This window comes from Anolis sagrei, chromosome 3, assembly GCF_037176765.1.
Source record: "Anolis sagrei isolate rAnoSag1 chromosome 3, rAnoSag1.mat, whole genome shotgun sequence".
In the NCBI taxonomy this organism is placed as follows: domain Eukaryota; kingdom Metazoa; phylum Chordata; class Lepidosauria; order Squamata; family Dactyloidae; genus Anolis; species Anolis sagrei.
Window position 1 is genome coordinate 234534515 of NC_090023.1, and position 18973 is coordinate 234553487.

General features: G+C 40.0%; 1 protein-coding gene across 10 annotated transcripts in view; it reads right to left on the minus strand.

Moving 5' to 3' along the window:
• Positions 1-18973, minus strand: part of DOCK10 (dedicator of cytokinesis 10) — a 211773-nt gene that overhangs the window by 167238 nt on the left and 25562 nt on the right. For 3 of the 10 annotated variants that reach the window (XM_060767867.2, XM_060767870.2, XM_060767866.2), the window contains exon 1: positions 2219-2780. The exons of 4 other annotated variants lie outside the window; for them this stretch is intronic. In XM_060767867.2, the coding sequence (XP_060623850.2) occupies positions 2219-2380 (162 nt within the window). In that variant the 5' untranslated portion in view covers positions 2381-2780. Of the gene's footprint in view, positions 1-2218; positions 2781-18973 lie in introns of those variants that run through there. 3 more of the 10 variants (XM_060767877.2, XM_060767876.2, XM_060767868.2) reach the window with 2 other exon arrangements.

Below are 18973 nucleotides of genomic sequence, written 5' to 3' on the forward strand. Positions count from 1 at the left end.
TTCCAGCTGATACTGTACCAATAATCATGTGATATACCATGTTAGATTTCCTATATACTCTTATGCTTTTATTTGTGGTTGAGAAATGCTGAGAGATTACAAAGTGGGATTTGGAGCTAGCATCAGACTTATTGATTAGAATTTGTTATAGGAGGTACACTGTGTTGTTGTACTAGTATATTAGGTACATCTACCTGGAACATCACAATGATGGATGCATTATAAATCAATCAATAAATACATCAGCCTTAATAATTAATAAATATTACAATGCAATAAGACATTTCAGCCCACTAGAAAGCCACCAATTTGCAAAACAGGACTTTTATTCGTAGTCCTATAAACCCTGCCAAGTAATAAATGTTGGATTTGAATATGAGAAACACTGATTCCAGCTGTATCAAAGCTAAGGCAGCCATGGCTAAATTAAGCCAGTGGCACAAAATGGATACCAAGGGTACTAGATTGCATTTCCCATCAGTTCTAACCAGTCTGGTCCATTCTGGGATTGGTAGTTTAACAACATTGGAGGAACACAAGTTTCCCATGCTAGGTTTACATCACCTGCCAAATAAAACAAAATTAAAGTACATGTCCTTATGGGTCAGAACTTTAAGATATTGAAATATGAGATTACACTACAAATAAATATAACCTCACAAAGTTAGTTAAATTTTAAAACTTAAGAAAAGTAATGCAGTTCTCAAAAAGAAAAGCAGTATGGTACAGTAGTTGGGATGAACTAGGACACTGGGAGGCCAAGCTTTAGGATCATGATGTTGGAAATTACTTGGAGGCATACACCAACAAAGTTCTCAAAGAGTCAAGATTACAGGGTTACAGTGACATTACTGGTTGTCTCTGGACAACTGTTTACCTTAAATGCCTGAAATATCCTCTACTGAAAGTGGAAGGCAACCACACAGCACAGTCTGCTTTTGTTCAAAAGTACCCTCTCTCTTTCTTTCCTGTTCATAATGGCTGAGAACAGGTAAAAACTCAGGTACCTTGCACCATGGATACAAGAAGAACAGAATATGCTGATAGTAAGAGACATGTAGATATGCCAGAAGCTCTGAGTTGAGAACTGCAAGTACTTTTCTTCCTTTTACATTTTAGTCATTTCAAGGACTCTGAATGACAAAAAAAAACTCTTCACAACTGTTCAGGAGAAACTTAGATTATAATCAGAAATATTTCACCTCTCTGTGTGTAGTGAAGCATCTCAAGTAGATCTGAGCAATATTAATAACATTAGGCAACATCATACCTGCTTTGGGACTAGTTCTAGCTCATCCAATGTGTTAGTGACTCTGAAAGCACCGTGCTGTGGTCATGGTAACATCAGCTAAACTGTGAAGAACCAGGCAATCAAAACTATTCTTATTTTATCACCCAGATCAGAAAAGTATGGTACAGTAATTAAGCCGCAGTATTTGCACTAGGGAACTGAAAAGGAAAAGCAGTGGAGTGGGGAGGAATTTCTAATATCAGCACACCCAGGCTTACGCTTGCTGCTTTTTAATAGATATGGCTATAGATATAGACATACTGGTACACATACAAAACATAGTTTAGAATGGAAGTTTATTTTATACTCATGTCCCTAAGGCTCTTCCCAAGTAAAGCAAGATAAAAATAGATATCTTATCATTAATTCATAATCTAGGAGATTGCTTCTAATACATATGCCTATTGCTAACAAACCTATTAGCATGATAATCAATCAGCAAACCAATCAATAACTCTCTTTTATATGAAGGCAGCAAAAGATGGCTTGTTGCAACAATTGGTTGTCTGAAACTAATAAAAAACATCTTGGTTATGTGATTGTTTCTATTCTACTGAAATAGAAGTTTAGTTCAAAGATCAGAGATACCTACTTTCTGTATATACACACACATTGGCTATACATCAGGATTCAGAGCATAAACACTCAGAACATTATGATCAGAGTATAAACATAGCAGAAAGAATAAAAAAGAACTCTTTCTATTGTTCACAAGTCTTTCTTAATTTTAATTTATGGGAAAAGTGAAAATTAGGCTCTGCTAGGTAACAAGTCCCATTTTCACTTGGATGGCTTTAGACTTCCAAGCCCATTATCAAATGCACTTTCAACCTCCCCTCCCTCTATCTCTCTTGCAAGTCAAAAATCACCAAGCATCTGTCCTAATAGCCCTTTCAACAGTGCCTGTTTGATAAAAGTATACTGTACCATGATAATCAGAGTCCTGGGTCTGCTCATTTCATCATCACTATCCAGAGGCAGGATTTCATCTGACAATTCCTCTTGCCGTCGTCTACAAATGTGTGCACAGTTCCTCTGTACCACTGAACGAAAGGCTTGAAGCAGAACAATGCTGGCAGCACAACCCATAGCTGCATCCTGAAGCCTACAAAATAACTTCTATGTTTATGCTATGTTTGAAAAACAGAAGCTCCTTGTCCCTGCACACAGACTACAGTGCAGCTGCAGCCAGCCAGCCAGCCAGCCAGCCAGCCAGCTCTCTCCAATCGTTTCCTTGAGCTGTAATCATCTGATCACAACCAAATAGCTTGGATGCAGATATAGGAAAGAACTGATCCACTGAAAACTACACTCACACATGGTATTAAGGTCCTTTTTTCTCCTTTTTTTGCTACTACTTTGCCTAAAAACACAGGAGAACAATTTTCCTTGCTTTTCACACTAATCCTTCTCCTGATCCCAGATTCCTAAAGCTGAAAAGTAGAAACCAGCTGTTTAATAAAACCTGGCAAGGCTCAATTTACTGACTGTTAATAGTTGCATAGAGGAACACCAGGAATGACAGCCATAAGCAGAATTGACCAGGATAAGTGAACATGAATGCTTTTTTATAATTCTTTATTAAGGAGGAGAAACTGGTTTCTGCTTCACTGGAGGGGCACTGATATGAACAGAGAGCTTTGAGGGAAGTCTTTCATACTCTTAAATGTAGCTAGCAGGTTCAAAGCACACAAAGCAGAAGTAGAATAAATGCAAAACAGCATGGATTGTATATAGCTCATATCCAAACATTGCTGCCTTAATGAGAACTGCAGCTGCTTACTTCTTAAATGCTTTTCAATAGTAGAATTGCAGTTGTTGGGGAAAATATTAAGGATTTTTTTTCACATTGGCAGAGGCAGCGTGCGTGTGGTAAATCTCTCCAAGGAACAGATCACTCAGAAGGAATTAAGAACACACACACACACACCCTTGCCCTCCCCAAAGCAAAGTAACCAATTGGGAAGCATTTGTAAATGTTTAACTGATAAATAATTAAGACCAGAGAAGAAGGAGGGAGGAAACCAGCGGACTGTGAGCAGCTTAGCATTGTAACCGCTGGCGGAGAAGTCATTCAGAATGGAGCTAAAGAGGTGCTTAAAATCACATGGCACTGTTTGGAAGAATATCAAGATCGTAATGGTGTAATTGTGTGAGGTAAGACATTGGCACTAGACTTCTTTTTCTTACCAATGAAAAGTACAGCAATGCTTGCAAACACATTTGCAAGAAGTCCAGCATTCTTTTCAGTTAATACTTCTTACCACCTTATTTCATCTGCAATCACATCTGCCTCCACTCTTCTTCTTCTTTTTTAAAGGTTTCTCTTTACTCTCACACAAAGGAGCCTGGCTTGTTTTGGGAGGCAATGGGAACTCTGCCACCGACTTTCATGGGGACTTGAGCAAGCCTGTAATTTCTGTTGATGTAATCTTTGGAATGGCTGTTTCATGAAATCAATTGTTAAAAGAACAAGAGGGAGGGAGGAAGCCTAAATGGTGCTGTTCCCTGGAAGCATTTCACACAGGGGTTGATTAGCTTTTAATTGCTCCGTAATCTCTCACAACAGAGCAGCATATTAATGAAAATATTTACCAAGGCGATGAAATGAGTTCTTGAAAAGCATGCCGCTCACTGCCAAATGTTCCCCTTTGCTTGTAGGAATACTAAAATGACTACAAATACTTAAGACATATTCTCTGTCTCTCTCATTCAGAGAGATATCTGAGATATTTACTTGCTTGTCCTCCAAGTTCGGTGTCCTGGCAGTGGGTACGTAGGTGACTGTGGAGCCCTATTCTTGACCTGCATGTTCTCCCCCAGTGAGGGTATTGGTTTCCAGGTGGAAGATGGTCCCAGTTAGGGTTGGTTTGATGTGCCTTCCTCTTGGCACATTTCACTCTTTTGCCCTCCATTCATGCCTCTTCAAGTTCTACAGCACTGCTGGTCACAGTTGACCTCCAGCTAGAGCGCTCAAGGGCCAGGATTTCCCAGTTCTCAGTGTCTATACCACAGTTTTTAAGGTTGGTTTTGAGCCGATGTTTAAATCTCTTTTCCTGTCCTCCAACATTTCGTTTTCCATTCTTGAGTTCAGAGTAGAGTAAATGCTTTGAGAGACAGTGATCGGGCAGTCGGATAGCGTGGCCAGTCCAGTGGAATTGATGGCGGAGGACCATTGCTTCAATGCTGGTGGTGTTTGCTTCTTCCAGCACACTGACATTTGTCTGCCTATCTTCCCAAGAGATTTGCAGGATTTTTCAGAGGCAACGTTGATGGAATCATTCCAGGAGTTGCATGTGATGTCTGTAGATAGTCCACGTTTTGCAGGCATATAATAGGGTTTTGGGGGGGGGGGGGGAGACCCAAAAGAGCAGTCAGAGGATAACATGGTACATGTTACAATGGCTGTTAAAGCAGAAGAAGGCTGAAACAGATTGAGAAGCCATTGTCATCATGTTAACCATGCCACTAGATGGAATCTCACTCTGTGAAGACTGTGTGTTGATCAGCTGTGCACTGACCTCCATACATTAAAAAAATTCACACACAGACGTCTTCTAAGAAAAAATAAAAACAATCTGACAAAAAGTCCCATGGCGATCAGCAAGTGGCGACGGGGACAGGACAGTGAAATCTGGAAGCCCCTAGTCACAGACTGGCACATGGGCGGTGGATTCGGATTCAGTCGTTCTACGTACTTTAAGGTCCGAGGCAGTTGAGTAGTTCGGCAGCTGTATCCATGACTGAGCAGCCCTTTTTAGGATGCACTCTGCTCACCCCACATGGGGAAAGGGCTAGAAAAGGGGCCCTAAACATAGTCTGCCTCTCTTATCCCTGACTGGACTGCTGCATCCAGTGGGGTCACCATCCTGTGGCCAAAAAAAGAAAAATGAATTTTGGAACATGGAACGTACAGACGCTAATGGACAACACTGACAGTGAATGCCCTGAACGCAGAACTGCTATCACTGCAAGGGAGCTGGGACGCTTTAACATCTGAGATAACACAGATACAACAGCAGTACTGGCAGTCACTGTGCAAGTCTCTTAGCTTTTTGACAGGCAACATTTTCTTCTTTCTTGTCATCTCACTAGATAATTCCAAGAGCTGAGCTGAGAGGCTTCCAGGAGGCCAGCATGGATTTCTAATTCCCAGTATATTTAATCACAGTAGAAAACCAAATGCCCCCCATTCCCAGATTATATTTCTGAAATAAAGAAAACTCGTTACGAGAGGTAGGTTTTTATTCAGATGGACTCTGAGGTCCACTCATGTTGGGTGCTGAAAATACAGTCAGAATCTTTAATCCTAAAGAATACAGTCACTTCTCCTTCTCCACAGATTCAACAATCCATGGTTTGGTTTTCTTTTAAGAGCAAACTTTGATATTGTCATTTTAAATAATGGACATAAGTTTACTATGTCATTCTATATAATAGGTTTAGGGCATCCATAAGGAGGAGGCTGCTGAAAGCAAACCCCAACAATTACCAAGGGACTTCTGTATGTGGTGCAGCTGAAGCAAATGCTTCAGGCCCACAAAGTGTTTAGGTGCTTTATCACTGCTGTGGGCACTACACAAGGACATGCAACTTTGGGTTCTGTTCAAATTTTTGGTACTGTGATGCTGGCAAGAGAAAACACTCATGGGAGAAAGAGTTGGTACCACTTGGCACTAATTCTGCAGGAGTATGACATATTTTGGGTTTGACATAGACACCAGAATGCCCAGAGCTACCCCTTCCCTCAGACCTGATAGACATTTATTCTGGGCCTACGGAAAGCTTCCCTTGACCTTCAATACAACTGAGCCCAATCTGCCAGTAGCACAAAGCAGCCACTCCAACAGTGAAGTCTGTACACCTGTACAAATCCCTACTTCCTGTTTTTTTAAAATATTTAGAGCTTGAAACTGCTATATTATTGGATTCTAGTGAAAAGAACACACAGTAGATCCTGTAAGTCAGATCTGCTAAAACAAAAATCCAAATGAGAAATCTCTCTGCTTCTATTCTGCAGTCTTTGTATTTTCATTTTTCCCCTCTGTGCATGAGTCTGGAGCTGACACTTTAGCCACAGACTTCGTAGCCAAGCAAAGACCCAAATTCTTAACAAGGCTAATCGTAACAGCATCTGTTGAGAATCAGTCCAATTTTCTTCACAGCTTACATGATTTGTTCTTAGGGAGACTGTTGTATAGCCTTGGGCAATATTAATGCCTCTTCCATGACAGGTGTTGCTCTTATTATATTCATGTTATATTGCAGTGCTTGTGGGGGGGGGGGGGGGGTTATGACATTTGGTTTCTATGGTAATAAGGTTCTGGATGCCAGATAATTCTGTTCCAAAACCTTTTTATAACTAGTGGAAGAGGAAAATTCTCCTTGAATCAAACATGCTCTTTAAGCACTTCCATAAGGGGAGCTACAGAGGAAATTATAACACAAGACGTGCTTAGGAAACAGAGTTGTGGCCTACACTCACTTCTTTGGAGGAGAAGAAAACAAAAAAGCTTATCCCAAAGCAGAAAGAGAAACCCCTTGAAAATGGAGTAGGGACTCAAGCCAGAGAGTGGGAGTTTTGTGCTTCCAGCCAAGGCAACTAACTGTACAGCAACTGGACTGCAGTAAAAGAGAGCGGCTACACATGCAAACCCACTTACTTTGTTTTTAAACCAAGACAATCAAGCTTTTATATTATTATATTCTAATATGACATTTTATAATATACTATCCCACTTGTGAATAGAAGTTCTCAGAGGACTTCACAACATTATAGCACAAAGAACAAACTATTCAAAATTTAAATGCAACCTATATTCCAAATGTTTGTCACCTGCCCAACACGTAGAAATCTTTTTTTAAAAAAAATTCAATATCTCTGAATCCTAAAGCCAGAAACTTTTTCAAAAGTGTTCTTACCAATAAAATAAAATAGCTGCACTCAATTGCCAGTGAAGACTGGGCACACTTCTTTTTCAAAATGTTGTTTCCATTCGGTAACAAAGATATTTGTGTTTGGGTAAAAGTAAAGTTTTTCCCCTGATATTAAGTCCAATTGTGTCTGACTCCACTCCTAAGCCGAAGAGCCGGCATTGTCCATAGACACCTCCTAGGTCAGGTGGCCAGCATGACTGCAAGGAGTGCTGTTACTTTCTTGCCGGAGCAGTACCTATTGATCTACTCACATTTGCATGTTTTCAAACTGCTAGGTTGGAAGAAGCTGGGGCTAACAGCGGGTGCTCAAATCGCTCCCTGGATTTGAACCTGCAACCTTTCAGTCAACAAGTTCAGCAGCTCAGTGCTTTAATCCACTGCACCACCAGGGGCTCCCTCTGTGTTTAGCCGGGTCTTATTTTCAGAGGCTGTTCTGCTGTTGAAATAAATCCAATGGGTTGGATGCAGCTATATCTTTACTGTTATTTTTTTGTGTGTTTTTAATATATTTCCTCTTTTGTTTTTTAAATCAATCAAATATTTCACCTCTATTTTGTTATTAGCTGCCTTGAGTGCCCTGTTCAGCAAAAGATAGGGCATTTAACAAATAAGATCACTGCTGGTGGAACTACCAAGACCAAGGGCTCTTCCACACAGCCCCATATCCCAGAATATCAAGGCAGAAAACTCCACATTATCTGAGTGTGGACTCAGATAACCCAAGCAGATATTGTGGGGTTTTCTACCTTGATATTCTGGGATACAGGGCTATGTGGAAGGGCCCCAAGAACTCTTAATGGAAGGGAGAAGTTCAAGAAATGTGTTCGAAGAGGAGTTTTGTACCTTAATTGGCAAATTACACTAAATTTGTGTGTGTGTATGTGTTTGATATATGAACAAAAATAGAGAGAATATTACCAAAGTCAAAACTAGGATCTGCATGCATACTCATATTGTTGCTCTCTTAACACCAAAATCTTATGTGAAATCATTATGAACCATAGGCACATGCCTTCACGGCTTGTAGCTGTGACTAGTCCTATTAAAATGGACAAAGCTGGGAAAGCCCAGCTGTCTTGTGGAAAGAAGTCATCCTCAGAGGTCGTGAGGTGTAAGGATGCCTGCCACAGATACAGGCAAAACAACAGGAGAGAATGCTTCTAGAACATGGCCATACAGCCCGAAAAACCTACAACAACCCAAGTCAAGAATTGTTCAAAAACTAGCGTTTTCAGAGACTTTCTTCCAGCAGAAAAAAGTTATGCATTGCATCTCTAACATGCACATGGTTGTTATCTAGATTGTATGTTGGGTGAGGAGAGAGCTATGTAAGCTGAATGAGCAACTTGCGGGAAATAAACTAAGAAAGAACCCAAGTTACAATTCCTTCACATGGTGGCTATAAGGATTCATTTATGTTGTGTCCGGAATAGGAATGAGGACACTAATGATAAAGAGGCAGGTGTGCAACCTTATTAAAAAATGAAGCAAGAATAAGAGAATAGTAGAGAATGCAGAAAGAATCAACATGCTCATCTCTATCCTCCCTCTCTCTGATGTATTCCTTTAATTGCTAATATCATTGTCCGGGAACTGGCTACAGGACCCATCTTTTAATGATGACGTGAGGCAGGAAAAGAAAAATACAGGGCAAAAAAAAGTAATAGTGCCACTCTATTCTGTTTCAGACTCACCTCACCATGTTAACTGCTAGGCACTACAATTCAAGGAGCATATTGACAAGCTGAAATATGTCTGATCCGGCATGGGCAAACTTTGGCTCTCCGAGTGTTTTGAATTTCAACTCTCATAATTCATAACAGTCAGTAAACTGGCTGGGATTTATGGGAGTTGAAGTTCAAAATACCTGGAGGACCAAAGTTTGCCCATGCCTGGTCTAGATGATAATGACTAAAGTGGTAAATCCGGAAAATCAATCCTCATAATAGGCAGCTAAGGGAGATACGTTTGTTTGTCTTGGTATGAAGAGTAGAGAGGTGATATGATACCCAACTTTAATTATTGAAGGGAGGTCATGCAGATCAGTGCTATTCAACATGGCAGTTCATGGACTAGAGCCAACCCATGAGCTATCTTTTGCTGGTTTCAGAGGTACTTCCAGGATAGAAAGAAATAATTTTAGTGAATGGACACAATACTGTATCAGCTTTTGGTCATTGGCTGAAAGAAATTGCAGGTTCAACAAACTAAATAATTTAAGAAATGCTGAGGTAGAAGATCAAGCAAGCCGATATTCTGCTGCTCCAGAAATGTACGAATATCTTCAAAGGACAAGAAAAGTGACACTGCCTAATCATTTGGGTGAACCTCTTGATGTTTCACCTAAACAAGGGATAGGAAAGGGGGTGTCTTCCAGATACTTGACAACAGATCCCACCATCCTTGATTATTGCTTCCCCAGAATCAAGATGACACTCCGGTAGCCCTCCAGATGTCACTGAACTACAATTCCCAGGAGTCCTATCCAGTTACGCCAAGGGAGAAGAATGTTGGGAGTTGCTGTTCAATGATACTTTGGAGGATTGCATGATTTCTCACCAAGCTCTACATCACTGCAGTGACACTAAATATATATTAGATCAGATAAAGCAGAGGAACTATTCACGAAGTAGAATATTTGAATAATGAGTGAAAAGGAAAGGTAGTTTATGTTGATTATCCAGCAATGTGTGATAAATGCATAAATTGGAAGACAGCCAATTACAGACTTGCAAGGCACCCTGCTTTTAAAAACAATCTCAAGTATGATTAATGTCAAGTAATTTCAAGTGAGTGCGGTTAAACAAGTTACGGAATTAGATTGGCCTTGCCATTCAAAAACTGAAACATGTCACAGTACATGAACTGGCTGATTACATTCATTGTTCAAAAGCAATATATCAAGGTTGGGGAGGGCAATCAAACCACAGATAATTCCAAATCCTCTAAGCTATGTATATGGTCAGGGATATTTTTAATGGGTATTTCTTTTTTACTTTTTCATGCTGTGCTGAAAGCAGAAACAGAACTTTTAACTCTCCAAGCAGGGCAACTGTGTACATTTTCAATGCAACACTTTCTCAGTACTAGAATGGTATAATACCCTTAAAATGCTACTCAGCTGCTAAATAAACAAATAAATTAGGAACTGCAAAAATTAGTCTATGGCACCCTCTAGGGAGAAACATTTGTAAGGCAGATCCGTTGCTCTGAATTGATTTTAAAAGGTAACAACACTTTGCATTGCAGCAGGGCTTGGAAATGCAACCGTTTTGGATTAGAGCTCCCAAAATCTTCCAGTAGAAAAACCATTACTTTTGCTACCTGTTGTATTCTGGGACAATTAATGCAAAATAAGTGGGGTTTTTTCAAACTCTATCCTCAGCCATTTGGCAACACATTACCATTACTTCTCTATAATATACAAATCAAAACAGCTGAAGATAACAACAATGTCAAAACAAAGCAACTAAATATATGTTTGAAAACAGAATAGACAGAAATTAAAGAAAAAGTGGAAGGCATTAATTAAAAATAATAATAAAATTGCTGGGGGCAGAGGATCTTCACCAAGTTCCAAAATAACAAGAATATATCATTCTAACCCAGTTGCAGTCCCTAAGCACTCTTCAAAGGCAGCTCTATGTTGAGCTCAGAACAATAATCCAGAAATGATTTTAGAAAGAGATCTGTCGCTGTCAATGGCTGCATGATGCATGAGCTTCCACTAAGACATTGCTTATCTCATTCTCATGTGCTAGAATGAAAGTTTCAAAAATGATGAAGGAGACTGAAAGAAGATTTGTACATCTTTCTTTCTTTGTTTTTTTTTACTTTGGGGAATTTTTTCACGAAAAAGGCAAGGTTTTTGTGTAAAATGGTATTATATGCAAAATACAATGTTTTGTACAAACGCCTTCCATATTGCCAATCCTTGATCTGCTCCTTGGTTTGGAGATATCCTTCACAATATGTTTTTGTTACATCCTCCACAAATAATTTAAAACCATCAGCAAACATTGACTGCCCCATTTGCTAAACTGTGACTGAAGATCATTTCTGAACAAATCTTTCTGTACATCCCACAATTGCAAGAACTCAATTTTCACTCCTATTCCCAGCCCACACTAGCCAGTTTCTGGTTCAGCACAGGCTTGGGTCCTATCTTCTTATTCATGAGAGTTTTGTCACAATCCTTTCAGAAAATGCACATAAATAAGGTCTGCCCCTTGACCCTATTGATGTATCCAAAGAACCCTCAAATTAAAATCTTTCTGGGGCAGGATATACTTCTGAAAATTATTTATTTATTTATTTCGAGCATTTCTACCCCACCCTTCTCAACCCCCTAGGGGGGACTCAGCCGGCACATATTCGATGCCTACATTTAAAGCCATCCAGTGTCCCTGATTCTACACCAATGTGCATGACAATAATCTTCTATACCAAACTAACTTTAATAGCCATCATACTACGGGGTCTAAAATTGCATACATCTGCCTGAGTAGATGTGAAAGTTAGAAGAAAACAGGATTGAAATTTTGCTGTAAACAAAAATGTTCCTGGAGCATGCTAATCTACATTGCTATCATTATTATCTCTCTCATTTTTTTTCCTGCAGAGCTAAAAAAAAGAACCAATATGATCAAGGGACTGTTAACCTTCCCTACGAGAAACATCAGTTAGAGTAGAAGTGCTTAGCTCATAAAAAGATGAGCACAATGAGACACCATAAAGGGATGTATACCATAATGTAAACGGTTTTAGATCAGTTTTGAGTTAATAATGTAGAACCTGAGAACATCTCCTAGATAACTCTTTGGTTATTGTGTGAATAACTAAGGGCCCTTCCACACAGCCATATAACCCAGAATATCAAGGCAGACTATTCACAGGATCTGCTTTCAACTGGATTATTTGAGTCTACACTGCCATATAATCTAGTTCAAAGTAGATAATCTGGATTTTATCTGGCAGTATAGATGGGGCATAAAATCCCACTTACACTGCCATATAATGCAGTTGAACCAGTGTAGACTCATTATATGACAATGTAGGTTGGGTCTAAATGGAGTTTTGGTCTCAGCCATTATAGCTCCTCTTGTGGTCTTCTCCCCCTAAAACTGAAGGTCATTTCAGCTAGCCATTTACAGTCACAAATTCTTTGTTCAGGTAGATGAGCTGTCATTTGACTCACATTCAGCTACTTACCAGTCACAGGTACACTTCCAGTATTTTTCCCATGTCCAGGTAACATGACCCTGTACAGGGAACCAGTCAGCTCTCACAGATCATTCATCTCAATATACTTTTCTCATCTCTGTATCGCACTGCTATGTGGCAAGAAGGATTTCACCAAACATCAGGTTCATACATGTGCAAACCTTATCATTTTATGGACTTGTTGCCTGCAGCTTACAAGGAAGATTCAACTGGTTGCTCAGCAACTGACTATCAATAACCTCGCAATTATTTTCCTTAAATGAAAAACAGCAGACTCTTTTCATTCCAACTTGAAAAAAAATACAAGCTGTAATAATTCCTTCGTTCTTCCTATCTTTCTCTTCTATTTCGACATTTTAAGATCAAACCGGCCTTAATTTTATGTAGAGGTAGTTGCTTCAGGTAACAGTTGCTGGGAAGGAGTAAGAAGGTATTGGAGCAATTGCATACTGAACTGTCAGTCCTGCACTTCCTAAAGTAATCTTTTGCCTTCAGGTATTCTGGACAGAAGTTTCTCATCATCAGTTTCATGAAAGAGTCAACTGTCAATCCAATCTACTTTATACATGGAGACCATCTCTTGTTTCTATTCTGGTAGGATAATGTCTTGATCTATCTTTATTCAGTGCCCTGCTTTTGCCCCAACCAGAACACAACTTATCCAACTCTATTTACTGGATTATGTTCTCAAAAACTGTATGACTTTTTCTCTTCTGATTCCGATCCATTTTGTCAATTCTGGCCAAACCACACATTCCAGAAGAGTCTGGCATGCTGGATTTTCAGTATACAAGATTCATATAAAGTTCTTGTTTTAACCCTATCCAAATTTACATGCTTTTGTTGAGAGTGCAGCTTTATATTGTCACTTTGCCTTCGTAGCTCACACTGTGATCTCCAAAATCTTGTCAGCAATATAACAGGCCATTTGTCTTCGCACCTTGACTGTCACTGTGAGGAAACACTTTCCACATATTAAACATAACTGAATGTGAACAGAATGAAGTTGTTCACTGAGACCTAGCCAAGTTATAAACACAGATAGTTTCAAAAGGTTTGGTTGTGTGTTCACCCAGTTTCTTTCACAAAGTCTTCTCAGACTTCAGATAGAATCGTCTTGTAAATCTCCCATGCTCCCCCAATGCTGCTTCAACCTTTTCTTTCTTTCATGTCTTCCTTTCCTTCAAGAGAGGAAAGATGAAATAGCGGTAAAGGCAAAAGCATGATAGCTGGGACCCAATGCCAAGACAGTGCAGCGAGTGAGAGATGCAGGTGCGACAGAGTCGTAGCGAGGCAGCTCACCAGAAAGGTGGAAGACAGAAAGGGGGGACAGAAGGAGGGGGGACAAACAGCCAAGCATAGTGCTTAAGGCTATCTGGATATCGTATGCAAACCCGTTCAAATATGTTACGTGTTCGCTTCTCTAATTCTGACCCGTGCCTCGCAACCAGCATTGGGTCTCAGCTATCATACTTTTGCCACAGTAAAATCAGCAATGCTGGAAGCTGTCTGGACCACTGATATTTTGCAGTCAAATATTATATATCAGCATATGACACACATTTTTTTCATCTTTTGTTTTAAACTTGTGATTACTGTAACTGATATCTAAATAAAAAAAGAAAGGTTTATACAAGGAAAGAAAACTAATAAACTGAATGTAACAACCACACTTGTAGCAGTTAGGATTTTTGGGTTGGATTCAGATTTCAGTTGGTCACCACACTTTTTCCTCAATGAGTCAAAGCAGTCATGATTAAACTCTCTTTAGATTGTATCCAAAAAAATTTTTTTATTGTGTCAGAAGCAACTTGAAAAACTGCAAGTCACTTCTGGTGTGAGAGAATTGACCGTCTGCAGAGATGTTGCCCAGGGGACATCTGGATGTGTTACCACCCTGTGGGAGGTTTCTCTCATGTCCCCACATGGGAAGCTGGAGCTGACAGATGGGAGCTCACCCCATCTCACGGGTTCGAACTACTGACCTTTAGGTCAACAGTTCAGCCAACACAAGGATTCAACCCATTCTGCCATCTCGGCTACGGTTTCCAAAACTGATGGACAGCTTGAACCTGGAATGGGAAGGGAGCAATTTTCAACATCTACAACATCCATTTTGTCATCCATGTTGCACCTTGAATTTGATCTTAAAGTTGACAGATTTTCCAGGACAGATTTGTAGCTGCAATGGGAGGGGAAATTATCTCAAATCACTCCACTTTTTTTTTCTGTGATCGGAATTTTGATGACTGGGCAGCTGCTAATGGATGCAACTCAAAGATTTTAGTGATATTAAAGCATGATCCAACCCACCACCCATAAAAGGGCGAAGTTATCAAAAGCAACCCAAACTGAGTGTAACAGCCATCCTTTAAATATTAACATTTTATTATACCCTTCAAAAATGTTCTCTTTTGCATTAATAGAAAATTTTCAGTATTAATACGTAAGTTCAACACTGCACACTAAACAGGAAAACCACAAAGGAAACTACCATGTAGTTGTTTTCATTTTATTGTATATTTAAGAAATCCACCTACAGGCTTATACAGCTACATATCTGTGAAAGTTGAAATTCATTTTAATTATGTGTGGGGTCTTTCACTTAAAAGAAATCATATCTTTCTAGAAACATGTTATACTTTCAAAGTTTTCCAAACTTTAAGTATTTATATCTGTATTAACATGTGATGATCACTAAAACAAACAAAAACCTTGCAAAGAAACCAAGATCATCTGCAATGTGTTTATCTCCCTATTTCCAGGCTGGTGGCTGATTGTTGATGGCTTATGAATTCTGAATGGTTTTAACCTTGGCTTGTTATCATGTGTATACTTGCAATACACTGTATGTATTCTAAAAGTAAAAAAAAAAACTATTTAAGGCTTTCTAGGGGGAAGTCATGACAGTCTGTTGTTGCCAAAAGTAGAGACTGTATTACAAGGTAAGCATTCATAGACAGTGGTTAGTGTTTTCCTGGACACTGCCACTAGATTTTTTTCCATTTGAGTACAGGTCTTTATATTACCTGTCAGTCTACCATCCTGACCTATATGTCTATTGTACAATATATAAAATGTAAAGGAAAATAATGTAACACTAAATGATCTCATTGGGTACATGAGGTTAAAATTAATGCAGTTTGACATCACTTTAACTGTTATGGTTCAATGCTATCAAATCATGGGAGCTGTAGTTTTGCAAGGTCTTTAGTCTCCTCTGCCAAAGAGTGCTGGTGCCTCACTGAACTATCAAGGTTCCATAGCATTGAGCCGTGACAGTCAAAGAGGTGTCAGCCTGCATTAATTCCACAGTATAGATGCACCCGATCGTAATGATGAATTAATTCTTTAACAAGAAACACACTATGACACATGTAGTCTTAATAGGGACTTTCCACGTGAATAATCTTGCTTTCTCTGATGCCCCCCTGTCCAAAATGTAGGTTAAGCAGCAGAAAGACAAGCAAGACAAGAAGAGATGTGACACCAAGTAACAGTTCAGCAAAGGTTCACTTATGACAGGAAGGATGGGGCAAAAGATATTGCTAGCTAAGAAAACCAAACCACATAGAATGACAGAGATATCAAGAAGAGATCATTCTCGTGAACTAAATACTGAAGAAGATTAAGACTATCAATTAAACATAATTTAATTTGGCATTTTCCTATTGACTTCAGTGGAGTCATTTCCAGAAAGAGTTCTGATATAAATTCCAGTTCTGTATCCATTGTTTGCAGTTTAACATAAATCAGTATTATTTATCATGTCCCCTTTTACGCCTCCATGAAGACTCTATACCGTCCTAGACCATAGAAGTGATTCAGGTATTCTTCCTACCACTGAATTTAGTGAGGGCAGGAGTCAGCAGGGGAGCAAGATCACCCTACACCTAAGTCCAGCTCTGACAACTATGAGCTACAAATGTGTCTTTAGCTCATGAATGGATCCCTCCGCAAACACACTCACATTTACTTACAATTGCTCTGCTAGTTGTAAAATGCCACAGTGGTTTCTGTGGGACTACAGGTTAAATCCAACTATTAATGCCAATTAAAATGAACTCACTGCATGAACTGCTGAACATAGAGCCAACATTTATATAAAACTTATTTATTCAATGGGAGGACCAACAATTGAACTCATGCTACTGAGTGACTAGCTTAGTCGAGATCCTGTCCAATATGAACCAATAACTGATCTGTTCCTGGGGGGAAGTGGGAGGAATTTCATTATATTAGCAAAGAAGAATATCAATTGATCGCGGGCCTGAAAGCACTGGATGTTTTATTTCAGAAATTGTCAGTTAATATATTGCCTTTTATACGTGGATGAGAAAAGGCCAGCCTTTCAGATTAGTACACAACTCAGTTGGTAATTTCATTTGCATTAGCTTTATTGCAATTTATTCTCAAGTTCTGATGATTTCACATTATGCAAAATTAATCTGAAGTAGTGCTTATAGTAGGGGCTATGGTGGCGCAGCAGGTTAAACTGCTAAGCTGCAGAAGTTGCTGACCAGAAAGTCAGCAGTTCAAATCTGCGGGATTGGGGTGAGCTTCCATTGTCAGCCCCAGCTTCTGTCAACCTAGCTATTGTGAATGTGAGTAGATCAATAGGTACACTCTGGTGGGAAGGTAACGGCAGTCCATGCAGTCATGCCAGCCACATGACCTAGGAGGCGTCTACGGACAATGCCGGCTTTTCAGCTTTGAAATGGAGATGAGCACCACCACCACCACCACCACCACCACCACCACCACCCCCCCCCCCACCAGAGTCAGAAACTACTAGACTTAATGACAAAGGAAAACTTTACCTTTAGTGCTTATAGTTCCATTTATTTATTATTTATTTATTACTTGCACTTATTTACCGCCACTCTCAGCCCAGGGGGCGACTCGTGGCGGTGAACAACAACATAGAAAAGACAATTTACAATAATCAGAACAGTACATAACATACTACTACTACTTACTACTACTTACTACTACTTAACATATACTTATGCTAAAAATCCGCTTCGTCATATCATGGGTCATAGTCAGTCTCATAGTCGTGGTCCATTCCGGTCATCATTACCAAAGATATAGCACTCAGTTGAAGGCCAACTCGAAGAGCCATGTTTTCAGGCTCTTACGAAAGGCCATAAGGGAGGGCGCCTGTCTAACTTCAGCAGGGAGGGCGTTCCACAGCCGGGGGGCCACCACCGAGAAGGCCCGCTCTCTCGTCCCCGCCAGACGTGCCTGTGAGGCAGGCGGGATCGAGAGAAGGGCCTCCCCGGATGATCTCAAGGTCCTCGTGGGCTCGTAGGCCGAGATGCGGTCTGCAAGGTATTTTGGGCCGGAACCGTTTAGGGCTTTGTAGGATAGTACCAGCACCTTAAATTGGGCCCGGTAGCAAATCGGCAGCCAGTGGAGCTGGGACAGCAGGGGCGTTGTGTGCTCCCTACGCCCTGCTCCTGTTAACAACATGGCTGCCGCGCGCTGGACTAGCTGGAGCTTCCGGGCCGTCTTCAAGGGCAGCCCCACGTAGCCCCATTATTTCAGTATTGAAAAACAAAGAAGTTAGGCTGACTATTCTGGACTAACAATTTCAAAAGATATAAGCATACGTGTGACACACTCTGTGTTCCACTTTCTGTCTTTCAGTTTCTGCTAGATTTTAAAAGCATGGTTTCTTGATGTAGGAGTGAGACAATGGAGAAATATGTATTGTGCTGCCAAATTTCAGTATACACTGCACACTTACCAGAACCCCTCCAAATCACAGAGAAACATTTGATCACAGCACATGAATTAGTTTTCTACTGTGCAAATACACTTGAAATAAATAAGAGTTTTTATCACCATGATAGGCATAATAGTAACAAAAAATATGTAATGAACCGTTCAGTATGTCATTTGGCAGCAGATTATTTTGTACTGCATCCAGCTCTTACATGATTATGACACACAAACTAGGAACAGTGTGACAATTTTCATGAATAGGTGTGTAAGTGGCAGACACATATAAGGTACAGTGCACATGGAGACTGGATCTGAGAAAGGCCTCAGATTCAATATATGGAATATTTCTGGTCCTTCTATCCTGAGAAAAAGTCACTACAGTCTTGTTTGATGTAATGAATAGAAATAAATGTACTCTGAGTGTTTTAGCATGTTGCTACAAATGGAAGAGAGATTACAGGCAAAACACAAAGCAAAACTTTGGCTATTGTAGAGGACAAACCATCTCTTTGTGTTGCTTACATGTTTACATTTAAGTTTACAGGGGCAGGTAGATGATGAACTTTCTCTTTAGGATTTTATCAGATGGACAGGGGGAAAGTGAGGGGAAAAGTTGGGAGGAGTGTGGAAACCATCTCACCTCATTCTCTCCTGACAGAGTCTGTCTATAGGGATGGCCAGCCTTATCACAACCTTTTTGTGTCTTCTTTTTGCTTTCCCTTGCTTGCCTCTGCTTTCTGGAAGCAGGAATCAGAGAACACCCAACTCCTGAGAAGGAATATTATCTCCCCT